At 44.9% G+C, this 27,780-nt stretch overlaps 1 protein-coding gene across 2 annotated transcripts in view; it reads right to left on the reverse strand.

Annotated features, from left to right (window-relative positions):
• Window positions 1-12,528: 12,528 nt before the first annotated feature.
• The window catches only part of myo5b (myosin VB), a 47,760-nt gene continuing 32,508 nt past the window's right edge, over window positions 12,529-27,780 (reverse strand). For both annotated transcript variants that reach the window (XM_072714275.1, XM_072714276.1), the window contains exons 20-39: window positions 27,569-27,725; window positions 26,947-27,186; window positions 26,084-26,320; window positions 25,260-25,353; window positions 24,594-24,733; window positions 24,358-24,477; window positions 24,148-24,282; window positions 23,333-23,401; window positions 22,126-22,371; window positions 18,719-18,813; window positions 17,818-18,016; window positions 17,638-17,731; window positions 17,408-17,551; window positions 17,164-17,315; window positions 16,100-16,189; window positions 15,810-15,960; window positions 15,023-15,314; window positions 14,655-14,829; window positions 14,485-14,565; window positions 12,529-14,398 (exon numbers count right to left, since the gene is read on the reverse strand). In XM_072714275.1, the coding sequence (XP_072570376.1) occupies window positions 14,246-14,398; window positions 14,485-14,565; window positions 14,655-14,829; window positions 15,023-15,314; window positions 15,810-15,960; window positions 16,100-16,189; window positions 17,164-17,315; window positions 17,408-17,551; window positions 17,638-17,731; window positions 17,818-18,016; window positions 18,719-18,813; window positions 22,126-22,371; window positions 23,333-23,401; window positions 24,148-24,282; window positions 24,358-24,477; window positions 24,594-24,733; window positions 25,260-25,353; window positions 26,084-26,320; window positions 26,947-27,186; window positions 27,569-27,725 (3,064 nt within the window). In that variant the 3' untranslated portion in view covers window positions 12,529-14,245. The remainder of the gene's footprint in view (window positions 14,399-14,484; window positions 14,566-14,654; window positions 14,830-15,022; window positions 15,315-15,809; window positions 15,961-16,099; window positions 16,190-17,163; window positions 17,316-17,407; window positions 17,552-17,637; window positions 17,732-17,817; window positions 18,017-18,718; window positions 18,814-22,125; window positions 22,372-23,332; window positions 23,402-24,147; window positions 24,283-24,357; window positions 24,478-24,593; window positions 24,734-25,259; window positions 25,354-26,083; window positions 26,321-26,946; window positions 27,187-27,568; window positions 27,726-27,780) is intronic.

Genomic DNA, 27,780 nt, shown 5'->3' on the forward strand with positions numbered 1-27,780 from the left:
AAGGACAGTCCACATATCTAATGGATTCCTTTTGAACATACCCTTGGGTTTTGCTTGTAGTCCCGTGCCAATAGTTCAGCTGTGCTGATATCACACAGACAGTGAGGTGCCTCTAAGGAGATGAAGTCCATTCCTGGGGAGATGTCCTGAGTTTGTACAGTGTCGCTGAGCAGCTCCGGGGGGGGGGGGGGGGGCAGGGGTATGTTTTCCTTGGCCGTGGACTGGAGGAGGCTCACAATAAAAAAGTCTAAATGTTTTACTGGTCTTTACTTCTGGAACGTTTTCTATTTTGGTGTTTCTATCTGTGAAATCTACAGGCAAACTCCAGCGTTGGTGCAATGTGCTAAGGGGGTTCCCCCCGGTCGGCAAAATCAATTGGGGGCCCTCCCCGGTCAGCAAAATGTACTGAGGGGGCCTACTAATTGGAATAGTACATTAATGATAGAGCAGAGTCAATTTTCTGCTCTATCATTGGGCAAGCTCATGCAGGGCATTCTGGGTGCAAACACCTCTTTGCCACCCCCCACCCCATGCAGTTCGGCATGCTTGGTGTGTTCAGGCTGAGCCACACTGAGGAGCAGACATGCTAAGGGCAGCGATCGCAATGCCAGTTGTCTTCTCCACATGCGAACGTGCACGCGGAGACGAAAACAAATGGGCCGCAAGCCACTTCCTGTGTCTCTGACAGTTTGGTTTGAGTGAATGAGGCCAACATGAAGCTTCCCATGTGCTTGTCTAACACAGCAGATGTCCTAAGCTGAGTTGTTCTATGCTATCGTCCTTGTTTCTTCTGCAGTTATTCCCCTGATTGTATCTCCTCAGGGCATGTCAAACTCCTCCACACCTGGGGAGGTTTGAGATGAATAGTAGGGCTCTCTCCACATCATTTGCATTTTAGTTGTGGTTTTCCAGTCCAGTTGGTTCTTCTGATGTCTCAGTGTTTGCACACAAAGTTTTGTGCTCGCGTTTTTGATATCGCTTTTTCCTGATTCGAACATACCTTAAACTGGTATGATAGGTGCCCTGCTGAAAAACACCAGCTGGTTTAACTGGTTTAAGATGGCCTTAGATGGTCATGTCCCAGCTCCTGCTGTTCTTGGATGGTTTAGCTGGGTGGGTCACCAGTTGGTCATGCTGGTATGACCAGCTAAACCAGGTAAGAATGATCATTATCGGCTGGTAAGACCATCGAACCATCCGGCAAAAACATACCTTAAGTTGGTCAACTTTCATAAATTAGTCAATCAGCTTAAGCAGCTTAAACCTGGTCGAGCTGTATTTTCCAACAGGGTAGTCCTCTCACACCTGAACTAACCTTTCAATTGGAGACTTTTGTCCCCAATAGCCTTGGAAGCGTGTTCACAGAGCTGTACATTGCAGGAGCAGCTGCGTTTGTGTTGGGCTCTCGCCACGGTTCCTTAACTACTGTACCAACCGCTTTACTTCATCAGGAGCCTCCTTCTGAAGGTGGCTCGGTCCATTTTAATTCAACACATTTTCCAAATAAGTTTCTGCATCACGATTGTTGATCTTGATGAAATTTGGCATGTGAATGACATACACCACCGAGACCACAGAAATGTTTATTATTAAAAAAAGTCCCTTTGAGTTTCTACACCACAGGTAGAAAAATATAATACAGATTGTTTTCGCATGAGCTGTAACTTTTTTTTCGTGCTGTTGTTTACTATTATAGCTATATGACTCAGTTATAGCTCGAAAATAGTGCTTTTTCTGGGTATGAAAAAATTCTACTGTTGTATAAATATACACTTCTTTTTCCAAGCTCAAATTTTATCTCACCAACTGAATGTTTTGCTACTTATTGTTATAAAAAAGGCTTGAAGTAACATGTAAGTTTTTTATAATGAAATACATAGTATGTGTGCACTTGTGCTTATAAAACAATGACCTCTTACTTGGTCCTCTTCCTGAGATAAGCACCCAAAAATTAAAATGTTTTAAATGCTACATTTGAGCCTCAAAAAGGCAAGTGGAGGAGGAGTTTTTTCACTTAATTTGGAAGAAAGTACTCTTTACCTGGTTTTAAACATAAAAAAATGTGTTCTTATTCAAAGGGGTGTTAAAGTTAGTTTTGAATTTACAAAAAAAAATTAAAAATCACTGAAACTACACACTAATCTCACTCTCTCTTTTTTAAAATAAACATTTCTGAGCTCAGGGAAGTATGGGAAATTCACATGTCAGATTTCATCAGAATCAAAAATGGTGATGCAAAGGCCCTTTGTTGAATTAAAATTGAATGACCTAGATGTACCATTTGATTTGTGTGTGGTGCAGACGGGTTGAAGTGTGACTGCCATGGACTGCGCCACACTCACGGGATTTATAATGTTCGCAGGCTGTGAGAGTTTAGTGAAGGAGTTCTGACACGACTGGTTCATGCTATCAGCAGAACTACTGGACAGAAGCACGTTTTAAGAGAAGAACTGAATCAAAAATATGTGAGGTTGCAGTTCCAAGAAAGAAAATCCCCTCTGTGACTCTGCCAGCTGTTTTGATTAAGCTTGTCAGCATGTCTGTCGGTATGAAGGTCAATCAGAGTAAAACAGCAGCATAGAAAGACAAAGGCAAGAAAAAACTAAAAAAAAAAAAACAAAAAAAAAAAAAAACACTGCCTTGGCACTCAGAGCTAACACTTCTGCTCTGAATCAGCCTATTTTTTGTAAATAACTTTGGTCTGTTGTTTTCTCAGTTTTTGATGTGTCTTGTAGGTTGTGGTTACACTTGTTTAACGTAAACACGCTTTTTGGCCTTGAACGTTTGATGTGGAAGTGTAGGTCTTTGGTTAGCGTGCAGAGTTTAGCTGATCCTGTTCAGCTCGGGCTGTCTGTCAAAGCCGAATAGTTCATAGTCAGAAACCCTCTGTGTAAAGTGGCATTTTAGTGCCTGATTACTAATACTGTTGTTTTCAAATGGATGCATACAATTTTTTTTTGATTAGATCTTTTTATTGTCATTGCATATTAATATACGATGAAATTCACTTGGAAGCAAATGGTTGAACTTAGCAGTTTTAAATAACATATTTTATTAAAAAAGGCCATATGAGGTTAAAAAAAAACATAACTAATAAAATGCTAATTTCAACTCATCTTTAAAGTGCATCTCAGTGATTAAAGAGGTCCTGTGACATCACAGCATACCAAAGCGTCACATCTTAAAAGTCCATATCAGTAATACAGTGCATATCAGTGATTATAAAACCCATATCACATTGCAGTAATGCATCACATATTAAAAAGTCTATATCAGTGTTTAGAAAACACCACATCAGTGCAGCAAGCATCACTGCATCACATCTCAAACAGTCCAGTAAGAGTCCACATTAATGATTAGAAAAATCCACTTAGTCCCTGCCTAGTTAGTTGGCATATTTCATATGCCTGTTGGGTAGTCGTCCAGAAGTTCTGTAGTTTATCCAGTTTCTTCTAGCTTCTTCCTCTCCAGGGAAGAAGCTGTTTTTTAAACAGTTTGTCTGGGTCTTGATGACCTTAAGCCTGCCGGAGGGGAGGATGGAAAGCAAGTTGTAACCAGGGTGTGAGGGGTCTCGGCTGATGTTTCCTGCTCGCCTGAGGAGACGGTTCGAGTGAATGTCCTTCAGGTGAGGAAGGGGGGTGCCGATAACCTGCTGGGCAGTCTCCAATACCCGCTGAAGACCCTTCCTTTCTAGCTCAGTGCAGCTTGAATACCACACCGTGCAGCCATACATCAGGATACTCATGACTATGCAGCAATAAGAAGTTTTTCCGGAGCTCCTGGGGATGTTTGGAGCATCTTAGAGTTCACAGAAGGAGCAGATGCTGCTGGGCTTTCTTCACCAAATCATAAATACATGAAGGAGAAAAAAGCAAAGATGCAGGACAAATGTAGCAGGAAGTAGCAAAGACAGAGGCCCATGATTTCCAGCTAGGTGGGTTATAGCCAAGAAGATATAAGAAATGGGAGGGGTCATGGCTGAGGAGATACAATAGGCAAAGCACCTGAGATGGAGGATCATAGCTGAGGGGAGACCGGAGATGGAGGGTCATGGCTGAGGAGAGACTGGAGATAGAGACTCATCAAAGAAGTGGATAGAAGAAGAAGATAGAAGATAGAGACTCATCAGTGGTTGAAGATGGAGGGTCATGGGTGACGGGAGGCTGCAGGAGCAGCCATTGATCTCAGAGGGCCGGTGGTTACTGCACGCTGCCTTATCTGCATGCTTCCTGCTGTGACAGAGGACATTGTGGGTCTCCTTCCTAGATGGGGAGGATGGTGCAGCAACAAAACAAGCAACATCCTGCCCTCTACAAGGTCGGTGGCACTCTGCAGTTAGCCTCAAAGGTTCTTTTTAAGTTTCCCTTTTGTTTTCCACTAGCTGTAGGCCTGTAGAAAGTCGGAGGTCATAGTTTTGCGCCCAAATGAATTATTTTCTCTTTTTGTCATGAATCCTATAACTCTAGGAAAGTTCGCTCTTCCGTAACAGGTCAAGAGCAGAAGCAAACAGGCAGTCTGGTTTTCTCATTTATACAGCACTGGATGTTATTTTACACAGCAGCCAGACTTGGGTAGAATCAAAAATGATCTCCCCAGGGTGGAAAGCGGAATTCGTGGATTTTTGTGGTGTGTACAGCAAGGTGAACTGTGGTCTGGTGGCTTTGACAATATTTCCTGTGCCGCATTCAGCATGTACATACTACAAAGAGCTATTAAGAACCGGCTGTTCTTGTGTTGCTGGGATCTATTGTTTCTTCATCTGTTTTATCCAGTAAAAACCTGTCATAAAGATGCCCCATTGCTCTGAAGGGGACATGCCTCAGTCTCTCATGTTTGCACAGAGCTTGCTGGCTGATGTGCTGCATTTCTGTCCCATTGCACTTAAGAGTCTTATCAGTTGAGCATTACCAGCAAAAATAATAATCAAGTGAAAGAAAACCTTTGTTTTATGTGGCTTGTGAATAGTGATTGAGGTCTGTCCCTAGGCGCATCAGAGAAATACGTGAAGATGGTGTCCCTTTTGTGATCCGACTGCAGAGGATGATTGCGGAGGAAGGCCGCTCAGAGAGAATGTTGCTTTAGGGGAAGAAGAGGAGGAGGCTGGCTTTCCATCGTTCAGCCAGGAAGCATGGGATGGCAGACGGAGGAGGAGGGTTTAGCTCTCGAATGCGTCCGTGGGTGGCAGCTGCGGTTGAGGCACTGGGGTTCGGAGTACAAAAGAACGTGAGAAACGCAGAAAAAAAAAAAAGAAAGAAAAAGATTAGCCAGCTCATTTGGCCCTGCGGAGATCCAGCACCTTGATTACTGCTCTGTGCTCAGAGGTGCAGCAGTGTCCCCGGGCAACCCGGCCATCAGGGAGCTAGCAGCCGATTAGCCTGAGAGCCGCCACTGCGCTCGGTTTCATGCGCAGCCTGGCAGCACAGCAGGCGGCTCTAAACCACACACGTCGTTATCTCACAGCCTCATCTCGTAACAACATCGCAGTGGCTTTACTGCGCCCTGCTTTTATCTGCAGTGGCTTGGCATGCTGGGAATCTTTCTATGCACCTCATTTTTTTGTTTTAAATCCCAGGCTCTTGTTTTGCGTTTGTCTTTGAGTGGGACTGGGCTGCCCACGCGGATCGGGGCTACTCTGACGTCGTCTGCCTGTGCAGATGGCGGCACCTTAGAGATGGAGGCCCAGGGGGACATCAAAGAGCCCGGTGAGGATGATGCATGTGGCAGAACCGAATACTTCCTGTTTGGCCCTGTCCTGGAGTATGCTGGGACAAAACAGCAGAGATGGGTTGTTTTCCAACCTGAAAAGGTTTATTGAGGAAAAAGCCAAACCCAAACTGAGACTAAACCCATTGGGACTGCTTCCAAAACAGTGGGAAATCCCGTTTTCTTGCCGCACAAACACTAAGCGCAGTTCCAGCAGATCAGTATGGCAAATATCGGTCACAAAATGACTACGCAAGTAGCTGAGCCTCAGCCATGCTTGCAGTTTCAGAATCTGTGTTCCTAGGAAATGTGGTATCAAAGCAGCACAATGACTTTTTGGAGAAAGCAACCATTCTGGTGAATTTCATATGAGTCAATGTTTCAAAGGTAGTTCCTTTTAGAAGTTTGTTTTGGCAGTCAGGCAGCTTCCGTGTTTCTATGTACGTTGTACCCAGAGGCATCCTGGTGCAGGGAGCCGTGGGCTCGTTGTTCTATCACCTCGGTAAAGATCAGCACTGTTCCATACAGTTCAACACCTATTCCTTGGCTTCTGGTCATTCAGCTGCAGGACTATTTCTATCAGCCCTGCCCACTCTCGAGGGCCTCCTGGCTTCCTGGTTCTGCTGCTGCTACGCCCGGTTCCTAGTTCTGCTGATGACCACCCTTTGGACTTCCCGAGCAGCCCCGTATGTGTCATACATGCATTCATAACACTTGCACATACATGTGTACCCATGGCCTCTCTCTCAGCTGGTGTTTGATTGTATTGTGATTGCTGTAGCATTAGTAAACTCGAGGTGCATCACAGTGTAGCACTTAGACCTTCCTGAATTCCTTTGTGACTAATGTCACAGTGAGACACCACAAAAGGGGTTAGCTGGGTTAGGCTGGGGCGTTGTTGTTCAAACTCAGCTCAAACTGAAAACCTGACAAACTCACTGTCTTCCCGGGTTGAGCATCGAATCTTCTGAATACTACAGATAATTTTTCCTTGGAGATTAATAAAGTTGAAGGTGCATTAGCAGCCCCAGTAGAATGCTGTAATTTAACCATCTAGTGGTGGTTCAGAGGTTTACTGTAGAAATCAGCAGGTTTCACTCAACCATCTGTTTCTTGCAGTTCCAGAAATAAGATCAGGAAGTTGGTCGCTTGTGGCAGACATTTAAATACCATGAGCGCCACTGCATGTGCGTAATTATACTGGACCGCAAGTACCTTTAGAACGAAGATTACCAGACATTCACCAAACTCCTAACTGGCGTGTGCAGAAATGAATAGTGAGCAGAATTATTATAGAATATTATAGAATCAGTATAGAATTACGCTTATTAACAGAGCACACATCGTATGTAATGTGTTACTTAAAGAAAACCGCTACATCTAACCAGGCCGGTTTGTGGTTTGTTATCAGGTCATAATGTACAGATGTAATGTAGGGCCTACAAAGGCCAAAGAACATGGTGCATCAGGAATATTATTCAGATGTTTTGTCTCAGTCTAGTGTAGAGCTGCTGTTCATCCGCTGTGACTAATAGCTGCCAGACAGTGAGTTTTAGATTTACTTGATTTTAAAGAGGTTTTTTTTCCAAAGCAACATGCAATTGAGACATTAAAGTGTCATGGAACTATTAATTAACTTGTCTGCTAGACTGTTATTGTGTTTTGTTCCCTGGTTAAGTTTAGCAAAGCAAGTTATAACTGTTAGACAGCAAAGAGGCAGATGACACTTCACCTTTATTTGGTGCGTCATTCATTTGGGCTTGTTGGGAGACGGGGCCGTTCTGCTGTGTTCATTCAGTTGTATAGAAGAGGAACCAGCTGTGGTGGTTGGGGCATTTATCTAGTTTGCCTCCTGGATGCTTTCCTGGGGAGGTGCTCCAGCATGTCCACCTGGGAGGAGACCCTGGGACAGACCCAGGATACACTGCAGAGATTTCATCTTTCAGCTGGCCTGAGATCACCTTGGTATTCCCTGGAGGAGTTGGAGGAGGTGGCTGGGGAGAGGGAGGTTTGGCCATCTCTGCTCAGTCTGCTAAGACAAATGTGCTTCCCTAATCTGTGGACAGTCCCACCAAACCTCCATGAGAATCAGCTGCCTTTGTCAGAAATAGTGCAAGGAAGTGTTGAAAATGAAATTTTGTGTCCTGGGACTTAATCTGTTTTTTTTTTTTTATGACACTTGGGTCTCTGGCGTCCCATTCAATGCTGTTTCACTGAAGAATACACAGGAGCCCTCAATTCAAGGCTCAGAAAAGGGGGGGGGGGGTTACTACTGAGATGGGCTTCTGAGGCTGGAGTTCCCCTAGCGGGCGGCTTTTCTGCACGACTGCCGTCTGTTGCGTGTGTGAGGTTTCAAAACATCACGCTCGGCACCAACAACTCACGATGGCTTCCCTAAGCTCCGTTCGGTTTCAGCAGGTTGCTCACATAAACCATAACATTCATCGGTCTTTCTCTGCTTTCAGGGCAAAAATAAGCTGCCTTCTTTCTGTCAGATGTGGAAAATTGTGTTCAGTAATGTTACTGAACAGCCTTGAGTCACCGTGCACACGAGGCTCTGGCAAAGGCAGAGGACATTGATATTGCGGGGACACTTAATCATTTTAATGTAAAGGTCTGTTTATTAGTAAGTAAAATATATATTTCGAAAGCACATTTCAAGATGACAAGCATACTCCAAAAGTGCTTTACAAAGTATAAAATACACAGAAGTATAGAAGATCTGAGTTAAAGACCGTCAAAAATAAAGTGAAAGAAAACAAAATAAAGTAGGAAATACAATAAATACAGTATCTCATCTTGGACTAAATGCCTGTCCAAAGTATGTCTTAAGAAGAGATTTAAAGTTTAACATAGAGAGGCAGATTGATCCACAGTTTTGGAGCAGCAACTGAGAAGGTACCATCACTCTTCAGTTTTAATCAACATCTTGGAAGGTCTAAGAGTCGTGTGTTAGATCTCAAGGATCTTGAAGACGCATGAGGCTGCATTATATCGGATATATGAGTTGGGACAAGACCATACATAACATTAAAAACATGAAGTAAAACTTTAAACTGAACTCTATAGTGAACAGGCAACGGTGAAGTGAAGCTAGAATTGGAGTGAATTGGGGGGCAAATTAAATATTGGGAGTACACCACCCCCCATCCCCCCCTAGTTCCTGTGGACCTGGGCACTGGAGAAACCTACGGATGTGCTTGTTCTGTGCAAGCACTCTGCGTCCGACCCAGCTGGTTCCCTAACTGATATAACAGTGCGGTGAATTGCTGCTTGCATGGGAACACAGTGAAGATTGTGTTCACAAAGCTCTCCCCTCCCCCCAGGTTTCACTTTCCCACAGACACTAGGAAGGCGGGGATCGGAGACCAGTTGTTTTGGGGGGGTTGGGTCAAAACGAATAAGACTTTAGCGAGAAGATGCAAGTGCCCTGATGAGCGCTTGTGGCATCAGATCCCCTCTGGTCAGCTGGCTGGCGTGAGATCAAGACAAGTTTGCACACTTGTTTACATGCAATTTTAAGTTTTATTACCTTGTAAATAGTCTGTAAGGTTTGCAAACTGCCCCAATGCATTGGATGCAGCTAATTTTAGGTTTATAGTGGAATAATATAGATTTACCATAAGATTTCTCGCAGGAGCGTGAGAGTCTGAAAGTGTGAGCGTTATGCCTGCATGAGAGCAGGCAGCCCTGTATGAGACAGAGAGGTTGGAAATGCTCCACACTGCAGTGAGTTAAGCACCAGCTTAGCCCAATGTCTGTACTTCAGGAGGGATGTAAGACTGAGGCCCTGATCCCCCCCGATCTGTGGCAGAGCAGAAGATTGCAGTGGCACCCAACAGCTGCTTCCTCAGAATACTGACATGCAGAATATTCTGCTGTTTGCGCCCCTTAGGTGGCTCCATATTAGTGCAACCTGTTATCATAAAGCAGTACTTCCCAACCCAGGCCTCAGGGATCCTGACAGTGCACATTTTTGCTACCAGCAGCCAGGAGGGCGCAAAAATGTGGACCAACTGGAGGTCCCTGATGACCCAGCTGGGAAACACTGTCATAATTTACAATAGTTCTAGTATGTCCAAATGGCTTGAGTTTTGTAAATAGGACATTTCTTTAAAAAAATTCTTCTGTCCAGTACTGACACTGTATTAAGTAAAGAGTAAAAGCTAAAGCATTGACCAGAAAAGTACATCGCTCAGTATTGGGGAGCTGAGTGATGAAGAGCTTTACAAGGTCAGGATGCCGGCCCACAGCCTCAGAGTCAGAGATCCAGCAGATGTTTGAAAAGCGCTTGTCATGTTGTCGTCGTTCAGCTGGGGAGTGAAGATGTCGGAGTCCTATTTGCTGTGGCTTCGCCGAGACGTGATGCCAGAGGCTGGTTGTAATGTCAGCAAAAGGTCACAGCTCATAATAGACGAGAATGAAGCGAAACACAGAGCTGCCTTTTTAATGGCCCTGCTTTTCACCGTGGCTTGTGACACGTTCCTGCATCTTTGCTTCTCAGTGTCACTGTCAGAGGCAGGGGGCATAAGAAACTCAAAATGGATGTGGGTGTAAAGAAAACATGGTGGGCGCTCCGGCAAATTCTTAAAAATCACCGGGTAGGAGGAGCTCAATGTGGAGCTTATTGCCCATTTATTTTTACCGTTGCATTATGAGAACAGTGACTTCGCAACAGTAACCGCCCTCTTCACACTAACTCGAAATTACGAAAGCGAGTTGGTGTTGTCCGAATGATTGTGGACGTGGTGCCGGTCAGTGATGCACTTCCCACACCACATACAAAGAAGGCATGAGACCTCTGAGAGCTGGTTTGAAGGTTTCTTGAGCGAGAAATACCGATTGATGAATCCAGTCACACCAATCGTCTCTAGCAGCTATATCATTTCCTGTATCTTCTTACAGAACTGGCAGTATTTAAGGATTTTTATAAACTAATTTTTGTATATGTATTAAGTGAGTGAAAAGACACCTGTAGAGACTCTTAACTGGACAATGGAGCTGCACAGTCGTATAAACCAATGTTTCCTAGTCTGGGCCTTGGAAGTGAGCAGGCGGTGCACGTTTTTACTACTGGGAGGTGGGAGGATGCAAAAATGTGGACGGTCTGTGTGTCCCCGTGGATCAGGTTGGGCTACTGATATAAACACTGTATGACTGAAGTACAGCTGCTTTCCACTAATGACCAAATTCCCACTGTGAAAATACCTTTCTTGCTCACTTCTGTGGAAACTTAGATCTTAGATTTCTCTGTTGATACTTTCACTTTCGTCACACGTGGCCTGCTGCCTCAGATGGTAGTCAAAGTAACCCAGGGTAATTCAAAATGACCTAATTATACAGTTATGGTTTTACTCACCAGAACAGCCCAAAAGCTCCATAGTCAAACATTTGCCAAAACTATGTGTAAAATATCATGCAGCTTGAAAGTTATTCCTGAGTCACTGTGAGGTGAAAGACGGAGAGAATTACGTCTGTCTGTGTCAACAGAGCAGCCATTTCAGGTAGATAGTAATAGATTTTAATAAATGTGATTAATGAATTATTTACTAAAACCTTTTCTCTTAAAATCACCGCATAGCACAAATTCACTTATATCGGTTATTTATTTTTAAATGGAACCTCTTATGTTTTTAATGGTGATTTTAATGAAAACATCCGCAGTGTTATCAGGGAGCAGAATCTTCCGTGTGCATCGACGGCACCTTTTAAGATTTCTGCTGATAACTGAGAGGCCAACCTTTGACATTTAAATCACCGAGTGGTGAAGACATGAGACAGCCCCCCCTCCTCCCCCCCAGTGAGCACAGGAATCACCAGAAAAATAATTATTGGGGTGAAAGAAAATGTTTTAAAATATGTGTGCGCTGGTCCTGCAGGATGAGTAAGAGGCCCCCAGTCACCCTCACCCCCCATCTCCAGGCTCCCAGCCCGAGCTGGTGCCTCTCCATTTGGGGCGGCGTCGTACTGTGCTGGGCTCTCTTACACCCATCGTAATATGTGTGTTATGACTGTCGTGTTGCTGAGGAAAATCTGCAGAGATAGTGGTGATACAGGAAATGCATGTTTACATTTATTTACGTAGTGGTTGCTTTTATAAAAATAAAATACAACTGAGGTTAAGGACCTTACTCAGGAGCCCAGCTATGCTGAGCGCAGGCTGTGACCCACCGCCCCAGTAGTGTGAGGACAAAGGGGCACGGCTGGGTCTGGGTGCCTTGTCATGCACAGATAAATAAGTGGCTCGGGGGGGCTCACGCAGCACTGTCTGCTCCTTTGCACACCGAGGGGCTGCCTGGCAACCAGCCAATGTCAGACCGTCGGCAGCGGCTCAGCTGGGGTTCCTCAGTGTGCTGTGATAATTGCGGATTGGTTTTGCGTTTGTAAATATGCAGCAAACCTCTACTGTAATCAGCACTTCAATCGTAGTTTCCTTTTTGTTTTTGGGTGGCGAGATTCTGTTCGGTTAGTTTCACTTCCATCTCGACCCATTTTTGCCTGAAGACGCACACAGTTGCAGCCGCGGCCGCCACACACAGTGCTGTCCGCTCGCTGTACGCTCTCCCCCACACGGAACACGTTACCGAGGCGCCGTAAATGTCCAGATTTGTTTTGAAATCTGATATCTTCAGACAAGCTTGACTTCCTGCGTTTTTCACATGAAAGCACCTTTGTGCTGGTAAATTATCATTACTTAATAAATTATTACTTAATGAAGTTCTGTACATATTTAACATTAGCAGAGACCCTGTTAAGTCCTTTTGATCGACAGCAGTAATGTTACAAACCAAAAAGCTGTAGACACAGTGATGGAAAGAGCCGGTCTCTCTTCTCAGAGTCCTTTTATTGGTAATTATCCCAGTCAGTAATACCAGTCAGTCTCGGTGGACAGAGTGCTGTCTACGGAGTTGGGTGCAAGGCGTGACCTTTTTTCCTTATTGGAGCAAAGAGCTATTGCTAACGGAATCCCACAAAGCCCGGACTATCAGAGTGAGCCTTATGTTTCATTTACAGTGCATTCATATGCTTCACCCCCACCTTCCTGTACCAGCTGACACGGACCAAACAGCATCACTACATGAAACCCAGCCCCAGGGCCAGAATACATCATTACAGAACTCTACGCAGACAATACCCCAGCCATTTCCTGCCTATACATAAAACATTTTAAATTTAATGTGAATATGTGTTGTTTGTATAATTGTTCTTATTTATAAATTATATATATGAATATATATATTTTTCCTTGACTCTGTCTGCCGATTGGGCCTTAAGCGGCTGCCTAGTTTGCCGATGCCTGGATCTGGTCCCTCTCAGTGTATTTCTGGTCCAGCTACATGTTATGTAGCCTGCACCCTTGGACACATCTAACACAAATTAAATGGGCTATATATAATAGTAAAAACACAGACCTAAAAACAATAAGAACCAAGCAGTTGTATGGCACCTGGAAGCGCATTTTGACATTTTTGACGTATGAGGCATCTGAAACTTCGTATGTGTGGACTGATTGCACCAGTCCTGTACCTCTGCTGCCACTAGGTGGCAGTATAAGACTGACAGAAGCCAAGTAGGACACAAAAAAAAAAATCTGCAGACTCACCACTTAAAATCAGAGGATCAGTCCTTTAAATTTACAAAAATATGCAGCCACAAAAGAAAGCCCCACTGACTCCCCCATTAAACAAAACTTGACCAAATCAAACAAGTTCTATCCAAATACAGCAGAAGTTATGTGCCTCAATAGCCAGTGAAACAGACTCTCAAAATGCAGTGCTAAGTGATTAAAAGCTTTGATAAAAACTTTTCTGCAAAACCACTGACAGGGCACTGAGTTTGACCCTCAGGACTACCTAGAATAGTAGGACATTTAAAGGGTTTTGGGAATAAGGACAGGACCAAGTGACATCTGTCCAAGCCCTACGATATTTAGCTCAGCACTGGGCACTGAGTTTCTTTCTTTTATAGGTTAATGGACCAGTGACAGGGTGGCTTGGTCTATCCATGTCAATGTCCTGCAGCCCCAATAAGAAGGTTTACCAGATCCTTCACATTTGGCCAAGGTCGAATTTATTCTATCTTTTCTGCAGATTTTTTTAAACGAGGTATCAACTCCACTAATATTTTCTTTCCTTGTCATTTTTAGACAGTCCGTCTTCTCTGCGTCCAGCCGTTGACCATCTTCACTTACTAATAAACACTACGGTACACTTGCTAATTAACTTCAAACTTTGCCAAAACAAACTGACTAGTCTTTTATCTCATCATTCCAAGTCTTCTCCCCTCTCTGCATCTTCACATGCTTCAAACATCCCCCTACCCACACACTTGATGCTGACGTGGTGAGAGTCATTCACACCTGGCCTCTCACAAGAGGTACAAATCATCCAGCTGTGTAACTTAAGCAAGATAATGATCCAGACAGAACCAGAGGTGTATTGTCAATTCTCGTGGTGTGGCTTGTTTATGATTTTAGAATCAATAATCCTCATGACTGATAGATGGAGAAGGAAATCCCAACCTTCTGTCATTGGTGTAGTTTTCAGACTCGAGTGAGAAAGTTTAAGTTGAGGCAGTCTGGAATTCTCAGGGTGTCCAAAGTCAAGGCTGAAGGAGTGTAGGGGAACAGGACGGGGAAGACATGCTTGGTGTCCAGTAGGAGAATCGGGGGGTCGTTCCGCGCCTGCAGTTGGGACTAAGGCACAACAACAAAGTCAGGGACTCGCTAGTCAACAGGGATAAGCAATCAGACATTCACTATGAGATTTAATATGGCTCTACCTGGATGTTTCGGATGAAGGACACGGTGACCCTCTCTTCAAACTCGTTGAGTGGAGTGTACAGGTTGAGGATTTTCACAATCTGCAGGAGAGAGAGAGACCCATGAACTGGGCCCAGTCACCACCCTAGCCTGTCTCTCTCTCCCAGATGCATTCCACCCTTTCTCTTACCTGCTGTGTCGTGAGAGCTGAACAGAGGGAGCAGATCTTCTCTGCATCCTGGGAGGTCTTCTTCTTGACCTGAAGCAGTTGGGCAGCCTGAATGAGCGGCTCTAAGGTGGCCATGGCCCCACGCTGATGTAAGTTCTTCCCACGCAGCCACTCCTCCATCTGGCTGATGTTGTATCTATAAACACATGTTCACAGACACTGCAATCACTACTCTTCATGCAATATGCATTTCTGCACCCATCCTGACTCTGGAAGTCTCCTCTTGGTCAAGTCAATGAGGTTTTGATTTGTTAGTCTTTCTAGAAAGGATTATAAAAGACTTATATTTTCAGTCTGTTCTGCTAGACTGGTTCATGTTCAGTTGGTACCTCAGCTGAATACCGGAGGTCCAGGAGCAGACATCCTTCCGCAGCAGCAGGTTGTTGAGGGTGATGGCGTTGATGCAGTAGAAGAGCTGGCGGACCACTTGCTGGATAATCTCTGGGTCCAGGCCTTGATCAGCCATCGTGTTGTAGAACTGGTTCAGCTGTCGGATCAGCGCCTCCAGGGTGTAGGTGCCGGGTCCATCCCCGTCATATTCCATGCTGGATGAGCGGTGTCGGTACCCTGTGGGCTTGATGCCCGCCAGACTGATGCTCTCACTTTCCAACATGGCAGACACTGATGGGGTTAACAAATGAGAATGTTAATCTGGACATAATATGGTTTTAACCCAGGGTACGTACAGGTATCCCAAATACGCTTGACCCTTTATTTGCTATTTGCACAAGTATAAGTACAGGTACAGTGGAATGCTTCTCTTCACCTACCCTATTTTGCTCTCTATGACACACACACACACACACACACACACACACACACACACACACAAAGGAGAGGAAGCTTGGGGGTCACAGTCCAGGGTCAGCCAGCATGCGGCACTCCTGGAGCTGGGGGTTAAGGGCCTTGTGCATGGACCCATGGACACACGACTATTCTGCCGAGGCTCGAACCGGCAATCTTCTGAGGACAGGCACAGAGACTGAGCCGGCTGACTCACTCACCACCCCCAGCTGCTGCTGAATTTACATTCAGCCAGAGGTATTCAGAAGATATTGGGTTGTGTAGGCTGTTAGTAATGGGCACAATTTGGACGGTAGCAGCATCTGCTCTCACCGATCATGGGCTGCATGGTCTCCTCAGCCACTTTGACGAGTTGCTGGTAGATCTGGATGGACAGGTCACTCAACAGCTGTCGGTACTCAGCCAGGTCAAAGTTCTTAAGACAATGCTCATTCTGCTTTGAAGTGTTCTGTGTCATGAACGCCTGAGAGAACGGCAGAGAAAAGACAGTGACACTCCCCACTGCAGATATGGAGAAGGCCATAAAACCATATAATACTTTCAGCAAATGACCAAGACCCTCCTGACTGTCGAACGGCAGTAGTCATACTAATTCTTCTCACCTCTTCCCCACTGTACTGCTTCAGGCAGTGTAGGAAACGACTGGTGTTGGCTAACCAGAAAGACAGCATCTCAAAGTCTTTGTTGTGCTTCTGTAAAAGAGCAAGGGTGAATCTGCCACAAATATCAAGGATACATCGATTGCATCCTCGCCAAACAAGTCCAGTCCCATGATTCATTGAGCCCCAAGTTCATTCTTGGGAGGCAAGTTGCAAGACTGGTCTTTCCCAGACCACAAGTACGGTTTTTTGGCCAGGCGCTAGCTTTTCGATGCTATACGGACGTTTATTTATGCTCATGGTTTGGTAAGCAGATTAGTAGTATGGCTAAAATATTAACAAGGCATTGTATGACGCCAAAAGTCAGTATCAGTATAAATATGACATATCCCTATGTTTAATAAATGTGTCAGACTTTAAGCTGCAAAAAGTACCACCACACCGCCAACGTCATTTTACCTTATCCATCCACAAGATCTCGTCTTTTAAAAGATGTGGTAGCTGCTCTTCTTCACCGCGACATCAGTGCATACTGCACTAAGGTATACCAAACCGTAGTATACCAAATCAGTATTATGTGGTGTGCACCGCAAATTCAATTTAATAAACATAAAGTTAATATAGATTACTATCTTTTGGGTATCACAAAACGCATCTCATTAATATTTAAGCCATACTGCTAATCTGCTTACCAAACAAACGTCCTGGTAGTACTGAAAAGCTGATGTCCGGCTAAATGCTACGTCTGTCATCTGAATCCATGGTGATTACTGCGTACACAATATCGATAGCATATCGCCCAGCCCTACCCAAATCAGAGGAGGATAGGAAAGTTGGGAACAGAGCAGAAACAGAGGATTGTGGGTAAACTCGTAAATGAAGGCAATCCGGATTGAGTGCAGATTCAGAAGAACTACTACTGTTCAAATATGCTTCAAAAACCACTGCTGTAGTTGCACCAAACCTGACTCATGAGTGCTTGACAGTCTGGCTAAAGGTCATTGCTACTTGGATCAGCTAAGATGCAGGCCCTTCTGCCTGAAGTGGGACTAGTCCTTGTCTCCTACCTTCAAGACCTTCTTGATGGAATTAATGGATGAGGTAAGCAAGGAGTGAACCTTCTGGTCATCGTTTATGTAGTCTGCATGGCGGATGCACATGAACAGGATGTAGGCTGGCAGGCAGGGTACGGTGGCTGACTCCAGCTGCGGCTTCATGTCTGAAAGAGGATGGTTTCAGTCAGGAACTTCATTTTTGGGAGAGAACATTGTGACTGTAAACCACACTACTGGTGTCGGGATGGAATCTTACCTGTGATAAGGTTCTTAAACAGAAGAGGTTCATCATCTTTGCAGTATTCCAGCATACCCTCAAAGTCCTTCTCTTTGCGCTGGACGGTTGCCTGTCGGAAAAGCTCTGGACGAGGCCGCGACTGCTGTACCGTGGCCTGGGACGCTGTAGGGACATGGGTCAGCCTGTCACCACCTGTCTCTAGGAAGACGTCAGCTAGCTAAAGCCTGCTTGCAGTCCCTCCTCCTCACCCTCCAGCTCCTGCACTCGCTTCTCGGAGATCTTCAGTCGCTTCTTTAGTTTCTTCTCATTCTTCTCCAGCTTCTCTACAATTTCCTTCAGGTCCTATGATGCAGGCAGAAAATCAGGTTTTCCGGTTCATAAAGCATCACTTTATTCTTCCTACCCAAGCATTCATTCTTCCCACATACCAGGTTCTCATTGGTGAGGCGTGTGATCTCCTGCTGGATGCTGAAGTCCACTTGTGCATCAGGGGGCAGCGCCAACGTGTGGTTAAGCAGTTCCTGCTTGTGCTCCAGGTCATCTCTGAGCACCTCGATTTGCGTTCTCAAGGCCTCCAGTTCATCCTCGTGGTGTCGGCTCTGTGTTTGTAACTGGGACTCCAGGAGCCTTAGTGGGGGAGGGAAAAAGGTTACAGCAAGGTGGAGGTGCATGCTGGGAACCACAGACATGTACAACATGCAGCCAATCAGAACCACTGCTCTATGACATCTATTAGAGAAAAAAATAAGAAGCATGGTGGAAGCTGTTACAATGTATCCACTAACCCTGCTTGGTACCTGTAATCCACGCCTACGACTGACCTTCCACATGCATGATTTGATGCTCTCAGTAGTACCAGTCAGCAGATTAAGATGCTGCATTGAAGAAGTTACTCTATTCAAGAGTTCACCAACAGACTAACGACATAAAGGAAGGAAAGTAGTGATAAAATGAAAGGAGAAACACCACAGGGTCTGTGCTTTGGGGCCAAGGAGCTAAAGGGAAAGTGAGACTGGTTGACCCTCCAACCTGTCACTCTCACCGAGATGCAGAGCTCTCATTGGCCCTCGACATAACCTGTTTAATGAGGTGACTGAGCACTCAGTACTGACCCTGAAGCTTCCTCTCAAGTCAACCTATAGTTTCCGGAAACGAGGACCATTTTATCAGTCTAGCTATTTACATCAATTATCATGGACCATAACTAGTGCCATTTGCTTTTAGAAAGTCCTTCCATAATAGATACCTTGCATTTGTAACTTTTCATGTCTTTGAACCAGCCACATAAATGGACACAATGCTGACAACTGCATCTGTAGTGACACTTACTTTTTGGACTCACTCAGTCCCTGGTAAGTCTGCACCACTTCATCCTCATCTATGTGCTTGTTGCTGTTGCTCAGCGCTGGCATACTGCTGGTTTCCTGTCAGGAAGGGAAGCCGTATGACGTTAGTGTGAAGAGGCTGTGAGTGTCACTTCACAGGCTGGAGCTGTGGGAGGTCTGCATGCTCTCTAATGACGCATGATGAGCCTCAGTTAGCTGGCCAGCACGACATGCCCAGGGTGGTGGAGGTGGCCAGAGGTCTACGGGTAGACCAGAGCTTTAAGGGCGGCATGCATATTACAGCGTTTAGAGGTCTGCAGCATTTGTAGTCCCACCCAATGATAATACTTAACACTGGAGGCAGAAGATAATCTAAAGGGTTTGTTGCATCAGATGTGGTTGAATGGTTGTTTCTAATGAAGCATCCACATCTCAGTGGCTGATGTTACCTTGTTAGTCTGATGAGGAGATGGGAAGGTAAGACAGGCACTAGCTAAAGGGAAATGAAACCATAAAACGATGGCGGCATGGGCTGACATGAGCCCTGGTACGTGTTGTGATGCTGCCTTGAAACGATTCCCCTCAACTCCAAGACCATGCAACCTTGACTGAAATCGTTCAGCACCGCAGGCCTGCTGCCTGCTGCCTGAATACTCTGCCTAGGTTCTATAAAGATGTATAGCATCAGATATCTATGGATACCTATTGTCAGTCAGGCCTTTTTCTAAGGGCCCCGAAGACAGCAATTACCAAACCTCTTTAAAAAAAGTCCAATCTAGATGCCTCAGTAATAAGGAACTATAGGCCTAAATCAAACCTTCCGTTTTTAGGAAAGACCATCGAAGAGGCCGTTTTCCAGCAACATAATTGTTTTGCTCCATGAAAGAACTCTTAATGCTTTTCAGTCTGGATTTTGATCACTCCACTGCACTGAGACAATACTTGTTAAGGTTTAAAAATGACACCCATCCGAGCAGTGATGAATCAAAAATCTTTAAAATATTAATGAGGTGCGTATTGTGACACCGATAAGTTACAGTACTCTATATAAATCTGGCGTATCCTTAGACTTATTAAATTCGGTTAGCGACCAATGCCACCTGCTACTGTCTTGGTAAATTATGGAAACGATAAGCACTGAAGTGGCGGTGAAGGAAGAGGCAGCTCAACAACCACAACATCTTTTAAGAGAGGCGATACTGTGGATAAACAAAGTAATAAGGCATCAGTGTTGTGGCGGAACCTTTTGCAGTTTAAAGTCCCACACATTTCTTAAACATAAGGATATGCCAAATTTATACAGAAAAATAATATTCTAGGCGCATTACTAATCTGTAGTCGTGTAACGATATACCCGATATGATATTTTAACAATATTTTAAGGAAAACTTCAGAGGAAATATATTACTGGAAAGCAGCCTTTTATCTGATTAATTTGAAAGACAAAAAATGCTAAATAATGCAGATGTATGGTGAAATGTTTTAAATAATCACCATCATCGTATGCAGTAAAGAACAGAATATCTAGCACCATAAAATATTTCACCACAAACTCAAATGACAGGCTTCTCTCGTATTTGACTACTCAATTGAACATAAAATAGAATATAAATAAAACAATATAAATAACAACCATAAAACATGTTTTAATATTTTCTTCACCGGTGCAGTGGATTTAAGTAAAGAGCTATGATGGTGCTGCAAATCGCTTTGCGTAGCATTAGCGTTCGCTGCTGTGTATGGCATTATTTCCCTACAATGCTTACAGATGGTTCAAGTTTTGTCTGTCACCCTTTCGCCATTTTTATTTTCCGCTGGGTACCCAAAATGCTGCCACACAAAAGATTTAAAAGTGTCTGAGGCATCTACTATGGTAATTTCTTCAGACGCCGACATGATTACATCAGCTGATTTGCAGCGCCTTTGTGAGACCATTTTTCACTCCGACGAGAAATCTTGTCATGTTGTAATACACCACTACTAATCTGCTCACCAAAATGTGGACGCAAGTAAACTTTCATATAGTACCGAAAAACGGCGTCTGGTGAACATTTCGCCCGTCATCTAAATCGCTGGTGCTTAATGTGCATGTGCCATACAATCTCGAATACATTGCAATGTGTTGTCACACAGTCCTATTTCGGCCAATAGGTAATTAGGAATCTGAGCGAGTTCCTCAAGCGTCCATTCTTGGGCCTATTGAACATCTACATGCTCCCTCTTGCTCAGATTATGGAACACTATAACATCTCTTACCTAATTATGCAGATGACACACAGTTCCACATTGCAGTGTCACTTAAAGTCACCATGTGACTTTAGTTTAGTTTAGACTTAGATTCATTGAATACGTGCATTGAACAAATCGAAGAATGGATGTGCCAGAATTTTCAACCTTAATTTCAATAGCCACATGACGACAATTACAAAATCAGCCCTACTGCCACCTTAAAAACATAGCTAGAGTGAAAGGATTTCTGTCTAAACAAGGACAGAGAAAAGCTTGTTCATGCATTTATTTTCAGCAGGCTGGACTATTGTAACGGTGACTTCACAGGTCTTGGCAAAAAAAATTATAAAAATCAATGAGACATCTGGAGCTCATGCAGAATGCTGGAATCAGGGTCCTGTCTAACACCAGGAGAGGAGAACATATCACACTGGTCCTTTAGTCACTGCACTGGCTTCCTGTGCATCACTGGACTGATTTTAAAATACTATTACTAATGTACTAAATGGTCTCGGGCCAAAATACATTTCTGATTTACTTGAACATCATGAAGCATCCAGACCCCTGAGGTCATCTGGGGAAGGTTACCTCAGTGTCCCAGAATGAAGACCAAGCAAGGAGAAGCAATGTTCGGTTTCTGTGCTTCCAAGCTTCCTGAAGGGTCTGCTAACACTGTCAGCTCATGTAGATCAGGACTTAAAACGTTACTGTTTGTTGCAGCTTTTTAATAAATTATGTATATCAGGTATATCACCGCAATGTAACTTCTGTTCAGTTAACTATTTGTTTGTTTGGCTTTTATGCTTTTTTGTTGTCTTAAATTTTTGATTTTAAATGTCTGAATGAAATGTATTTCTTCTGACTTTGCAAGGCACTTTGAATTGCCTTGCGTTTGAATTGTGCTATATCAATAAACTCACCCTGCCTTGCCTCTCTTTCAGCAAAACATTTGCATCGTAAGAAAGCAAGTTGCTAATTTTCTTGGTGGCATGACTATCTGAGGTGGTCTTTTACGGTGAAAGGCAATTTGAACATTTGACTGCATATAGCAATGCTTCCTTTGACTGTTCACGTTGAATGGGGCAAGGAGAGAGCACATTTGTCCCTCCAGGAATCTATACACAATAAGCTTTCCATCCAAGGTATCTATAAAAAGCCAAAGATAATCACTGGAAGACTCACAACGTGATTGGCTGTCACATTCTCCTGGGTGGAGCTGATGATCTGAGACCTGAGAAGGAGTACTTCCTCCTTGCAAATCTCCAGTTCCTCATTGGCTGCCTTGAGCTGGTTGAGCAACAGGTTGTAGCCCTCCGGCTGCTCATTGGATGAAGAGGAGCTGCTCTGGGAGGCATTGTCAGCCACAGCTTTGCGCAGCTCATTAAGGTCATTCTTCAGCTTTTTGTTTTCGGATTCCAGCTCTTGTCTCTGTGGAGAGGAGATGAGGGGGAGAACATTTAGGAACGAACACAGTATATTTTTAAAAAGGTTACTGTGCTGTACATATGGTTCCATAAAGAACACAGAGACGCAGGCAGCGAGATCTGCACTGTGCTTTCGTTTTGCAGCGCACTCTTATCTTATCTGACAGCTGGTTGTTTGCACACTGAAGATATTACTGTCCTTTGTAAACCTGGGCAGTTGGAAGCTGGTAGGAAAAATATCCTTAAATGTATTTGTGCTCCATCTAAGACTAAATTCATGCTAAAATTCATGCATCTCATCACAAATGGCCAGAGTTTGCCTGTGGCTGCCATTAGGCCCCGGGCGGAGTGTGAGGACTGCGCTGTCCCGGAATGAAACATAAAATGCTGTCTTCCATACTGATCCAGGAAAATACGTGTATTTTTGTACACATTTCCTACACATCCCCCCAACTTCGCAAATTTTAGCAGCAGGGAACTGAAGTTTTCTTTGCATCTAAAACAATAGATGTGGTTGGGAGGTTGATTATTGTTTGATCTCGATATTGTTAAATTTAATTCTAAGCTTTTCCAGAAATCCTATCAAATGTGTCTACAGTTGTCCCAATGAACGACATCACAGTTGAACCACAAATCCACTCAGGAGTCATAGCGATTACAGAAGTCACAGCGATTACAGAAGTTACAACGGTCACAGGAGTCACAACGGTCACAGGAGTCACAACGGTCACCTGGCTGCATTCCCACTTCTCGTCCAAGACCCCCCCCCCCCCCCAACTCACCCACTGCTTCTGTGGCAGGATGGCCAGCACCAGTATGTACACCAGTATGCAGGTTAAATGGACGAAGAACATCAACATCCCACTGAGGGCTGTGAGTATCTGCACGTGTGTGTGTATATGCGTGTGTGTATATGCGTGTGTGTCTGTGCGCATGCGAGGGATCAAAGGTACATGAACCTGTACCTTCAGGCTGTTGTACGCAGAGTCTGCACTGTAATCCTGCTCTGACACGGAAGCCTTGCGTTCCACAGCCTGTGAGGTAACAAAGACAACAACCCTAATTCAGCAGTGATAAGGAGGATCGATACCAGTATTGATCACCAATGTCGAATCAAAGAAAAAGGAGAGGGGAAGCGTCATTAACTAATATTAAACTACCATCCATTTAGAACAGCCGATGAAAAGCTATGTGTTCTCTGCGTTATCAATTATCTGATTTCATGCTTCAAAACTTTGTTGTTATCAGGGAAGATGTTATTTCCATGGAAGAGCATTTCAATGTTGAGACAGTAATCAGATACACACCCATCTCTGTGCACATCTGCATTTTACCCACCATGACAGAGATTAACATTCTGGTTAGAATTTGCTCACACTCACTTGTTATCACGGTTAAGCTCTTTGCTTGTTTCAAATATTTTTGAGGTGCTATTGAATTAACATGTCAAAACCCTAAATACATTATTTCCAAAGGCAGCGCATTTCTACATTTTCTGCATTTCTCGGAGTATTTGTGGGTGTGTGTCCTTTAGAGCCTGACAGGGTGCCAACATCTCATCTGATCATCTCAACATTGCTACAGTTGACAGCCAAAGTGAGATTTGTTACCAACTAATGAGAGAATCCAGTGTAAAAGACACCAAAAATTCTTTAAATTTACCTTCAGGGCATGATTAAAGGTTGGATGTTCTGACTGAAAGCTAAGAGCTTGAATACTGGCTGTCACGCACCATCAGCATGGAGGTGACCGAGAGGATGGTGTAGTGACACCAGCTCACCTTGCGATTAGCCAGCTCCTCCATCTTCTCCAGGTTGACCTGCAGCTTGCGACGCTCCTGCTCCAGTTCTCTCACACGTTTCTGCAGCTTCAGGAACAGAGTGATGTCCATGGCCGCCTTGTCCAGGCCCATCTCCTGCAAGGCCCCAGAGAAAGGTGGAACCAATACTCACCTGTAAATCAACCCCCCCCCCCCATGGGCTGCAATTACCTCCACTTGCTGAATTGAGTCCTCTGTCTCTCCAACCTCAGAGGAGGAGATGGAGGGGTAATTTGAATCTGACTCCAGGCTACTCTGATTAGATGGGTTCCTTCTGTGGCCAGGCTGAAACTAGATGACAAGGAGAAGATTTCTACAAACCAGAAACATACTGACAGGGAGGCAGACTTGCGTGCAGAACGGCTCCATCTAGCTTCTCCGCAGTGTTCCTTTCAGCCGCCCCTCACCTTAGCCAGGGACACCTCCTCGTGCAGGTTGTCGTATCTCTGCTCCAACCTGGAGAACTCCTTCAGGAGATTCTGATAGCGCAGTCGCTCATCATCCAGCTCAGACTGCAGATGTCCCTCTTTTTGTGATACACTGTCATCTGGGGGGGGGGGGGAAGGCACATAGTGAGATGTTCCTGCAACACAGACTTAAACACAGTTCACTGCATTAGCTGATATCAGCCAAAGAATCCACAGCTTTAGGCAGTAGCTTCAGTTTAGTGGAAGAGAGGAACATAAGAACATGGGAACATGACGCTGTGGTCTTCTGGTCGGGAGAAATGCTTCCCTTTAGGAAGGCTGGCCCAGCAGCTCCGAACCCCAGACATAATGCACCTCAGAGAACACATCTCCTGTGTTGCGACACAAAGGTTGAGCCACATCCCAGGGGGTCCCTGGCTCAGTTTGTGCATATCGACTCCGAAATCCAATCCCACCTCAGCCCCTGCCGGCCTACTTCTACACACAGCCTCCTCTTATGAGGAAACAAAGCATCCTCACCTGCAGCAAGAGCCTCGGTCGTGTTCTCAACTATCACCGGGCCGAACGTAACCCAGCAAGAACACTAAGCGGCGATACGCGGCCGCCTTGCCTCTCAGCGACCCCGCTCTGGCGCTGCCTGCTTACCTCCTGCGCTTCTGGACTGCTGCAGGATCTTCTGGTTCATTTCTTCCTTCTCCACCTTCAGCAAGGAGTTCTCCTCCTCCAGCTCCTCCACCCTCTACACAGGGGAGGGAATACATAGAGAACAGCTGTCGGCAAGCTAGTGTAGGCGTGGTCACCCCAGCTTCATCCCCCGCCACCCACACCCGGTAAAGACATGAAGGGAAAAAAAAAGGAAAATACACAATATATTGGAGATAAAAAAAAACCCAAAATGGGACTGTAGCATTTTCAGCGCATGTCAGAGGACAGAAATCTGAGTCATTCTTCAGCAATCTGTCGATCTTCACACGTGGCTGAGTAGGCTTCCCAAACGGATCTCAGATGCTTCACGGGCCTCCGCCCATGCTGCTACAGCCTTCAGCAGATAAACATCTAGGCTCATGCTGCGTTTTATTCAGGCCGACAGAAGTCTTCCCCAGGCCCCATTTTTAATGATCAATTAAATAAAACATCGCAAGCATTTAAACATGCATGTAATATCTACATGAAGAAAGAGCAAAGAAAACTGCGAGACCCCCAAGCACTGACAACGAACTTCTCCAGGTAACTTTCATGTAGAGAACACGTGCCAAACCACACCGTTAGTCATGGACCTGAACCAACAGCCTTGTGGTTCTATCAATGAATCATATGAGCGCTTTCTACCGTTCTAGCAGAAGACGGGTTGGGATCCCTGCCTTTCCTACATTTGGGTAAATGGTTGATATTCAGAATAAATGGGTATTTGTAAAGCTCAGTACCGTTCCTACTTGTCTTATTAGGCAGCATCCATAAGCACATCTCACCTGTTCCAGATCTTGCTTCTCACTTCTGTGCTCCTCCTCGATCCTCTTCCGCTCAGCATGAGCTTTGCTAAGCTCCGCCCTCAGCCTCTCCAGCTCCGCCTGCAGTGAGGTCAGCTGATTGCCATCTCCATGGAGACTGCGCACCTGGTCCAATTCCTTCTGCAGCTTGCTCATCCCCGTGACCAGAGAGGTGTTGTTGGCTACAAGCTGCTCATTCTGGGTCTTGTATTCTTTATTCTGGAGAGAGAGAGAAAAATATTTACTTGCACTGACGCAGAGTATAGATTAGACCAAATCATCCTGTCTGAGATCACGCTTGGGATTAATACAATACAGGGGGACTGTATCATTGATCAATGTCAATGTTTTCCATGGGGAAACATTTGAAATAAAATGGCACCTTCTCAAAACCACCCAGCTGAATGAAAAACATCAAACAGTGATGTCTAAAAGTACATATTATATCCATCCATCCATCCATCCATCCTCTTCCACTCATCTGGGTTCAGGTCGTGGAAGTAGCAGTCTAAGCAGAGATGGCCAGACCTCGCTCTCACCAGCCACCTTCTCTAGCTGCACCGGGGGAATCCCAAGGTGTCCTCAGGCCAGCCGAGAGATATAGATGCCCAAATTACCTCAACTTGGAACTTTTGATACTTATGAAGAGTGGCTCTACTTTGAACACCACTCGAAAATCCAAGCCCCTCACCTTTCATCTCTAAGGCGTTGCCCAGATGCCCTACGAAGGAAGCTCATTTCTCCTGCTTGCATTCAGGATGATATTGGAGTGGTATGCAACACGGCCACCTTTTCCCTGGTTACTCAGCTTCATCACAGCTAGTGTAAGCATGGGGTTGCCGTACCTGATCGTCCACCTTCCTCTGAAGCTGTACGATTTTATTCTCCATGCCAACATTCAGCTTCTTCAGGTGCTGTACAGATCGCGCCTCTATCTTCATCTGCTTGAGCTGCCGACGGGCCTGCAGGCACCGGTACGCGCACTGAATCACCACCGCCGCGTTCCGGGCCCTCAGGAACTTCTTCCGCTCCATCCAGCCACGTGTTGACTTCTGAATGATCGTGGCTTTGTGGTTCAACCAAAGCTGTGAAGACAGCAGATGTCGGTCAGGGCCATCAGAACAGCATGGCAGCCCCTGTGAACCAGCCATCCATCTTGTCCAAGCCACGTTTGCTTGTTTCATTTGTCCCATGAGCACAGTGTGGCTGAAGCCTCCCCAGACAAGAACTTTAACCCTTCTTTGCTGGAGGGGTACAAGAACTACCTCCTGATTCCCTCTCTCTCTACATTATGCATGTTTATTGACATATCTCTTTTTGACTCATCTAGCTGTTCTTATGTTAAAGGGTGGGTTATAATCATAATAAAGATGATGATGATATTATTATTATTATTGAAAGTGTATTAATTCTAAATGTATTCATTCTATTAACAGGTATGTTCAAAAAAAAAAACAAAAACCCTACCTCGTGATAGAGTTGGCGAGTGAACATGCCCCTAGTGAAGGCCTGGATAGTGACCACGGCCTGGTGGATTCTCAGGTAGGCCCTGCGTTCTCGCACCATGCGGGACTGCTTCTGACAGATGACGGCAGCCCGAGTGAGACGCAAGTACTCGGCGTACCTGAGACATGGGCAAACAGACACGAGAATCATGTTTAGTTCAAACCAAGTCTGCT

Source organism: Paramormyrops kingsleyae, chromosome 7 (assembly GCF_048594095.1).
Source record: "Paramormyrops kingsleyae isolate MSU_618 chromosome 7, PKINGS_0.4, whole genome shotgun sequence".
NCBI classification, from domain to species: Eukaryota; Metazoa; Chordata; class Actinopteri; order Osteoglossiformes; family Mormyridae; genus Paramormyrops; species Paramormyrops kingsleyae.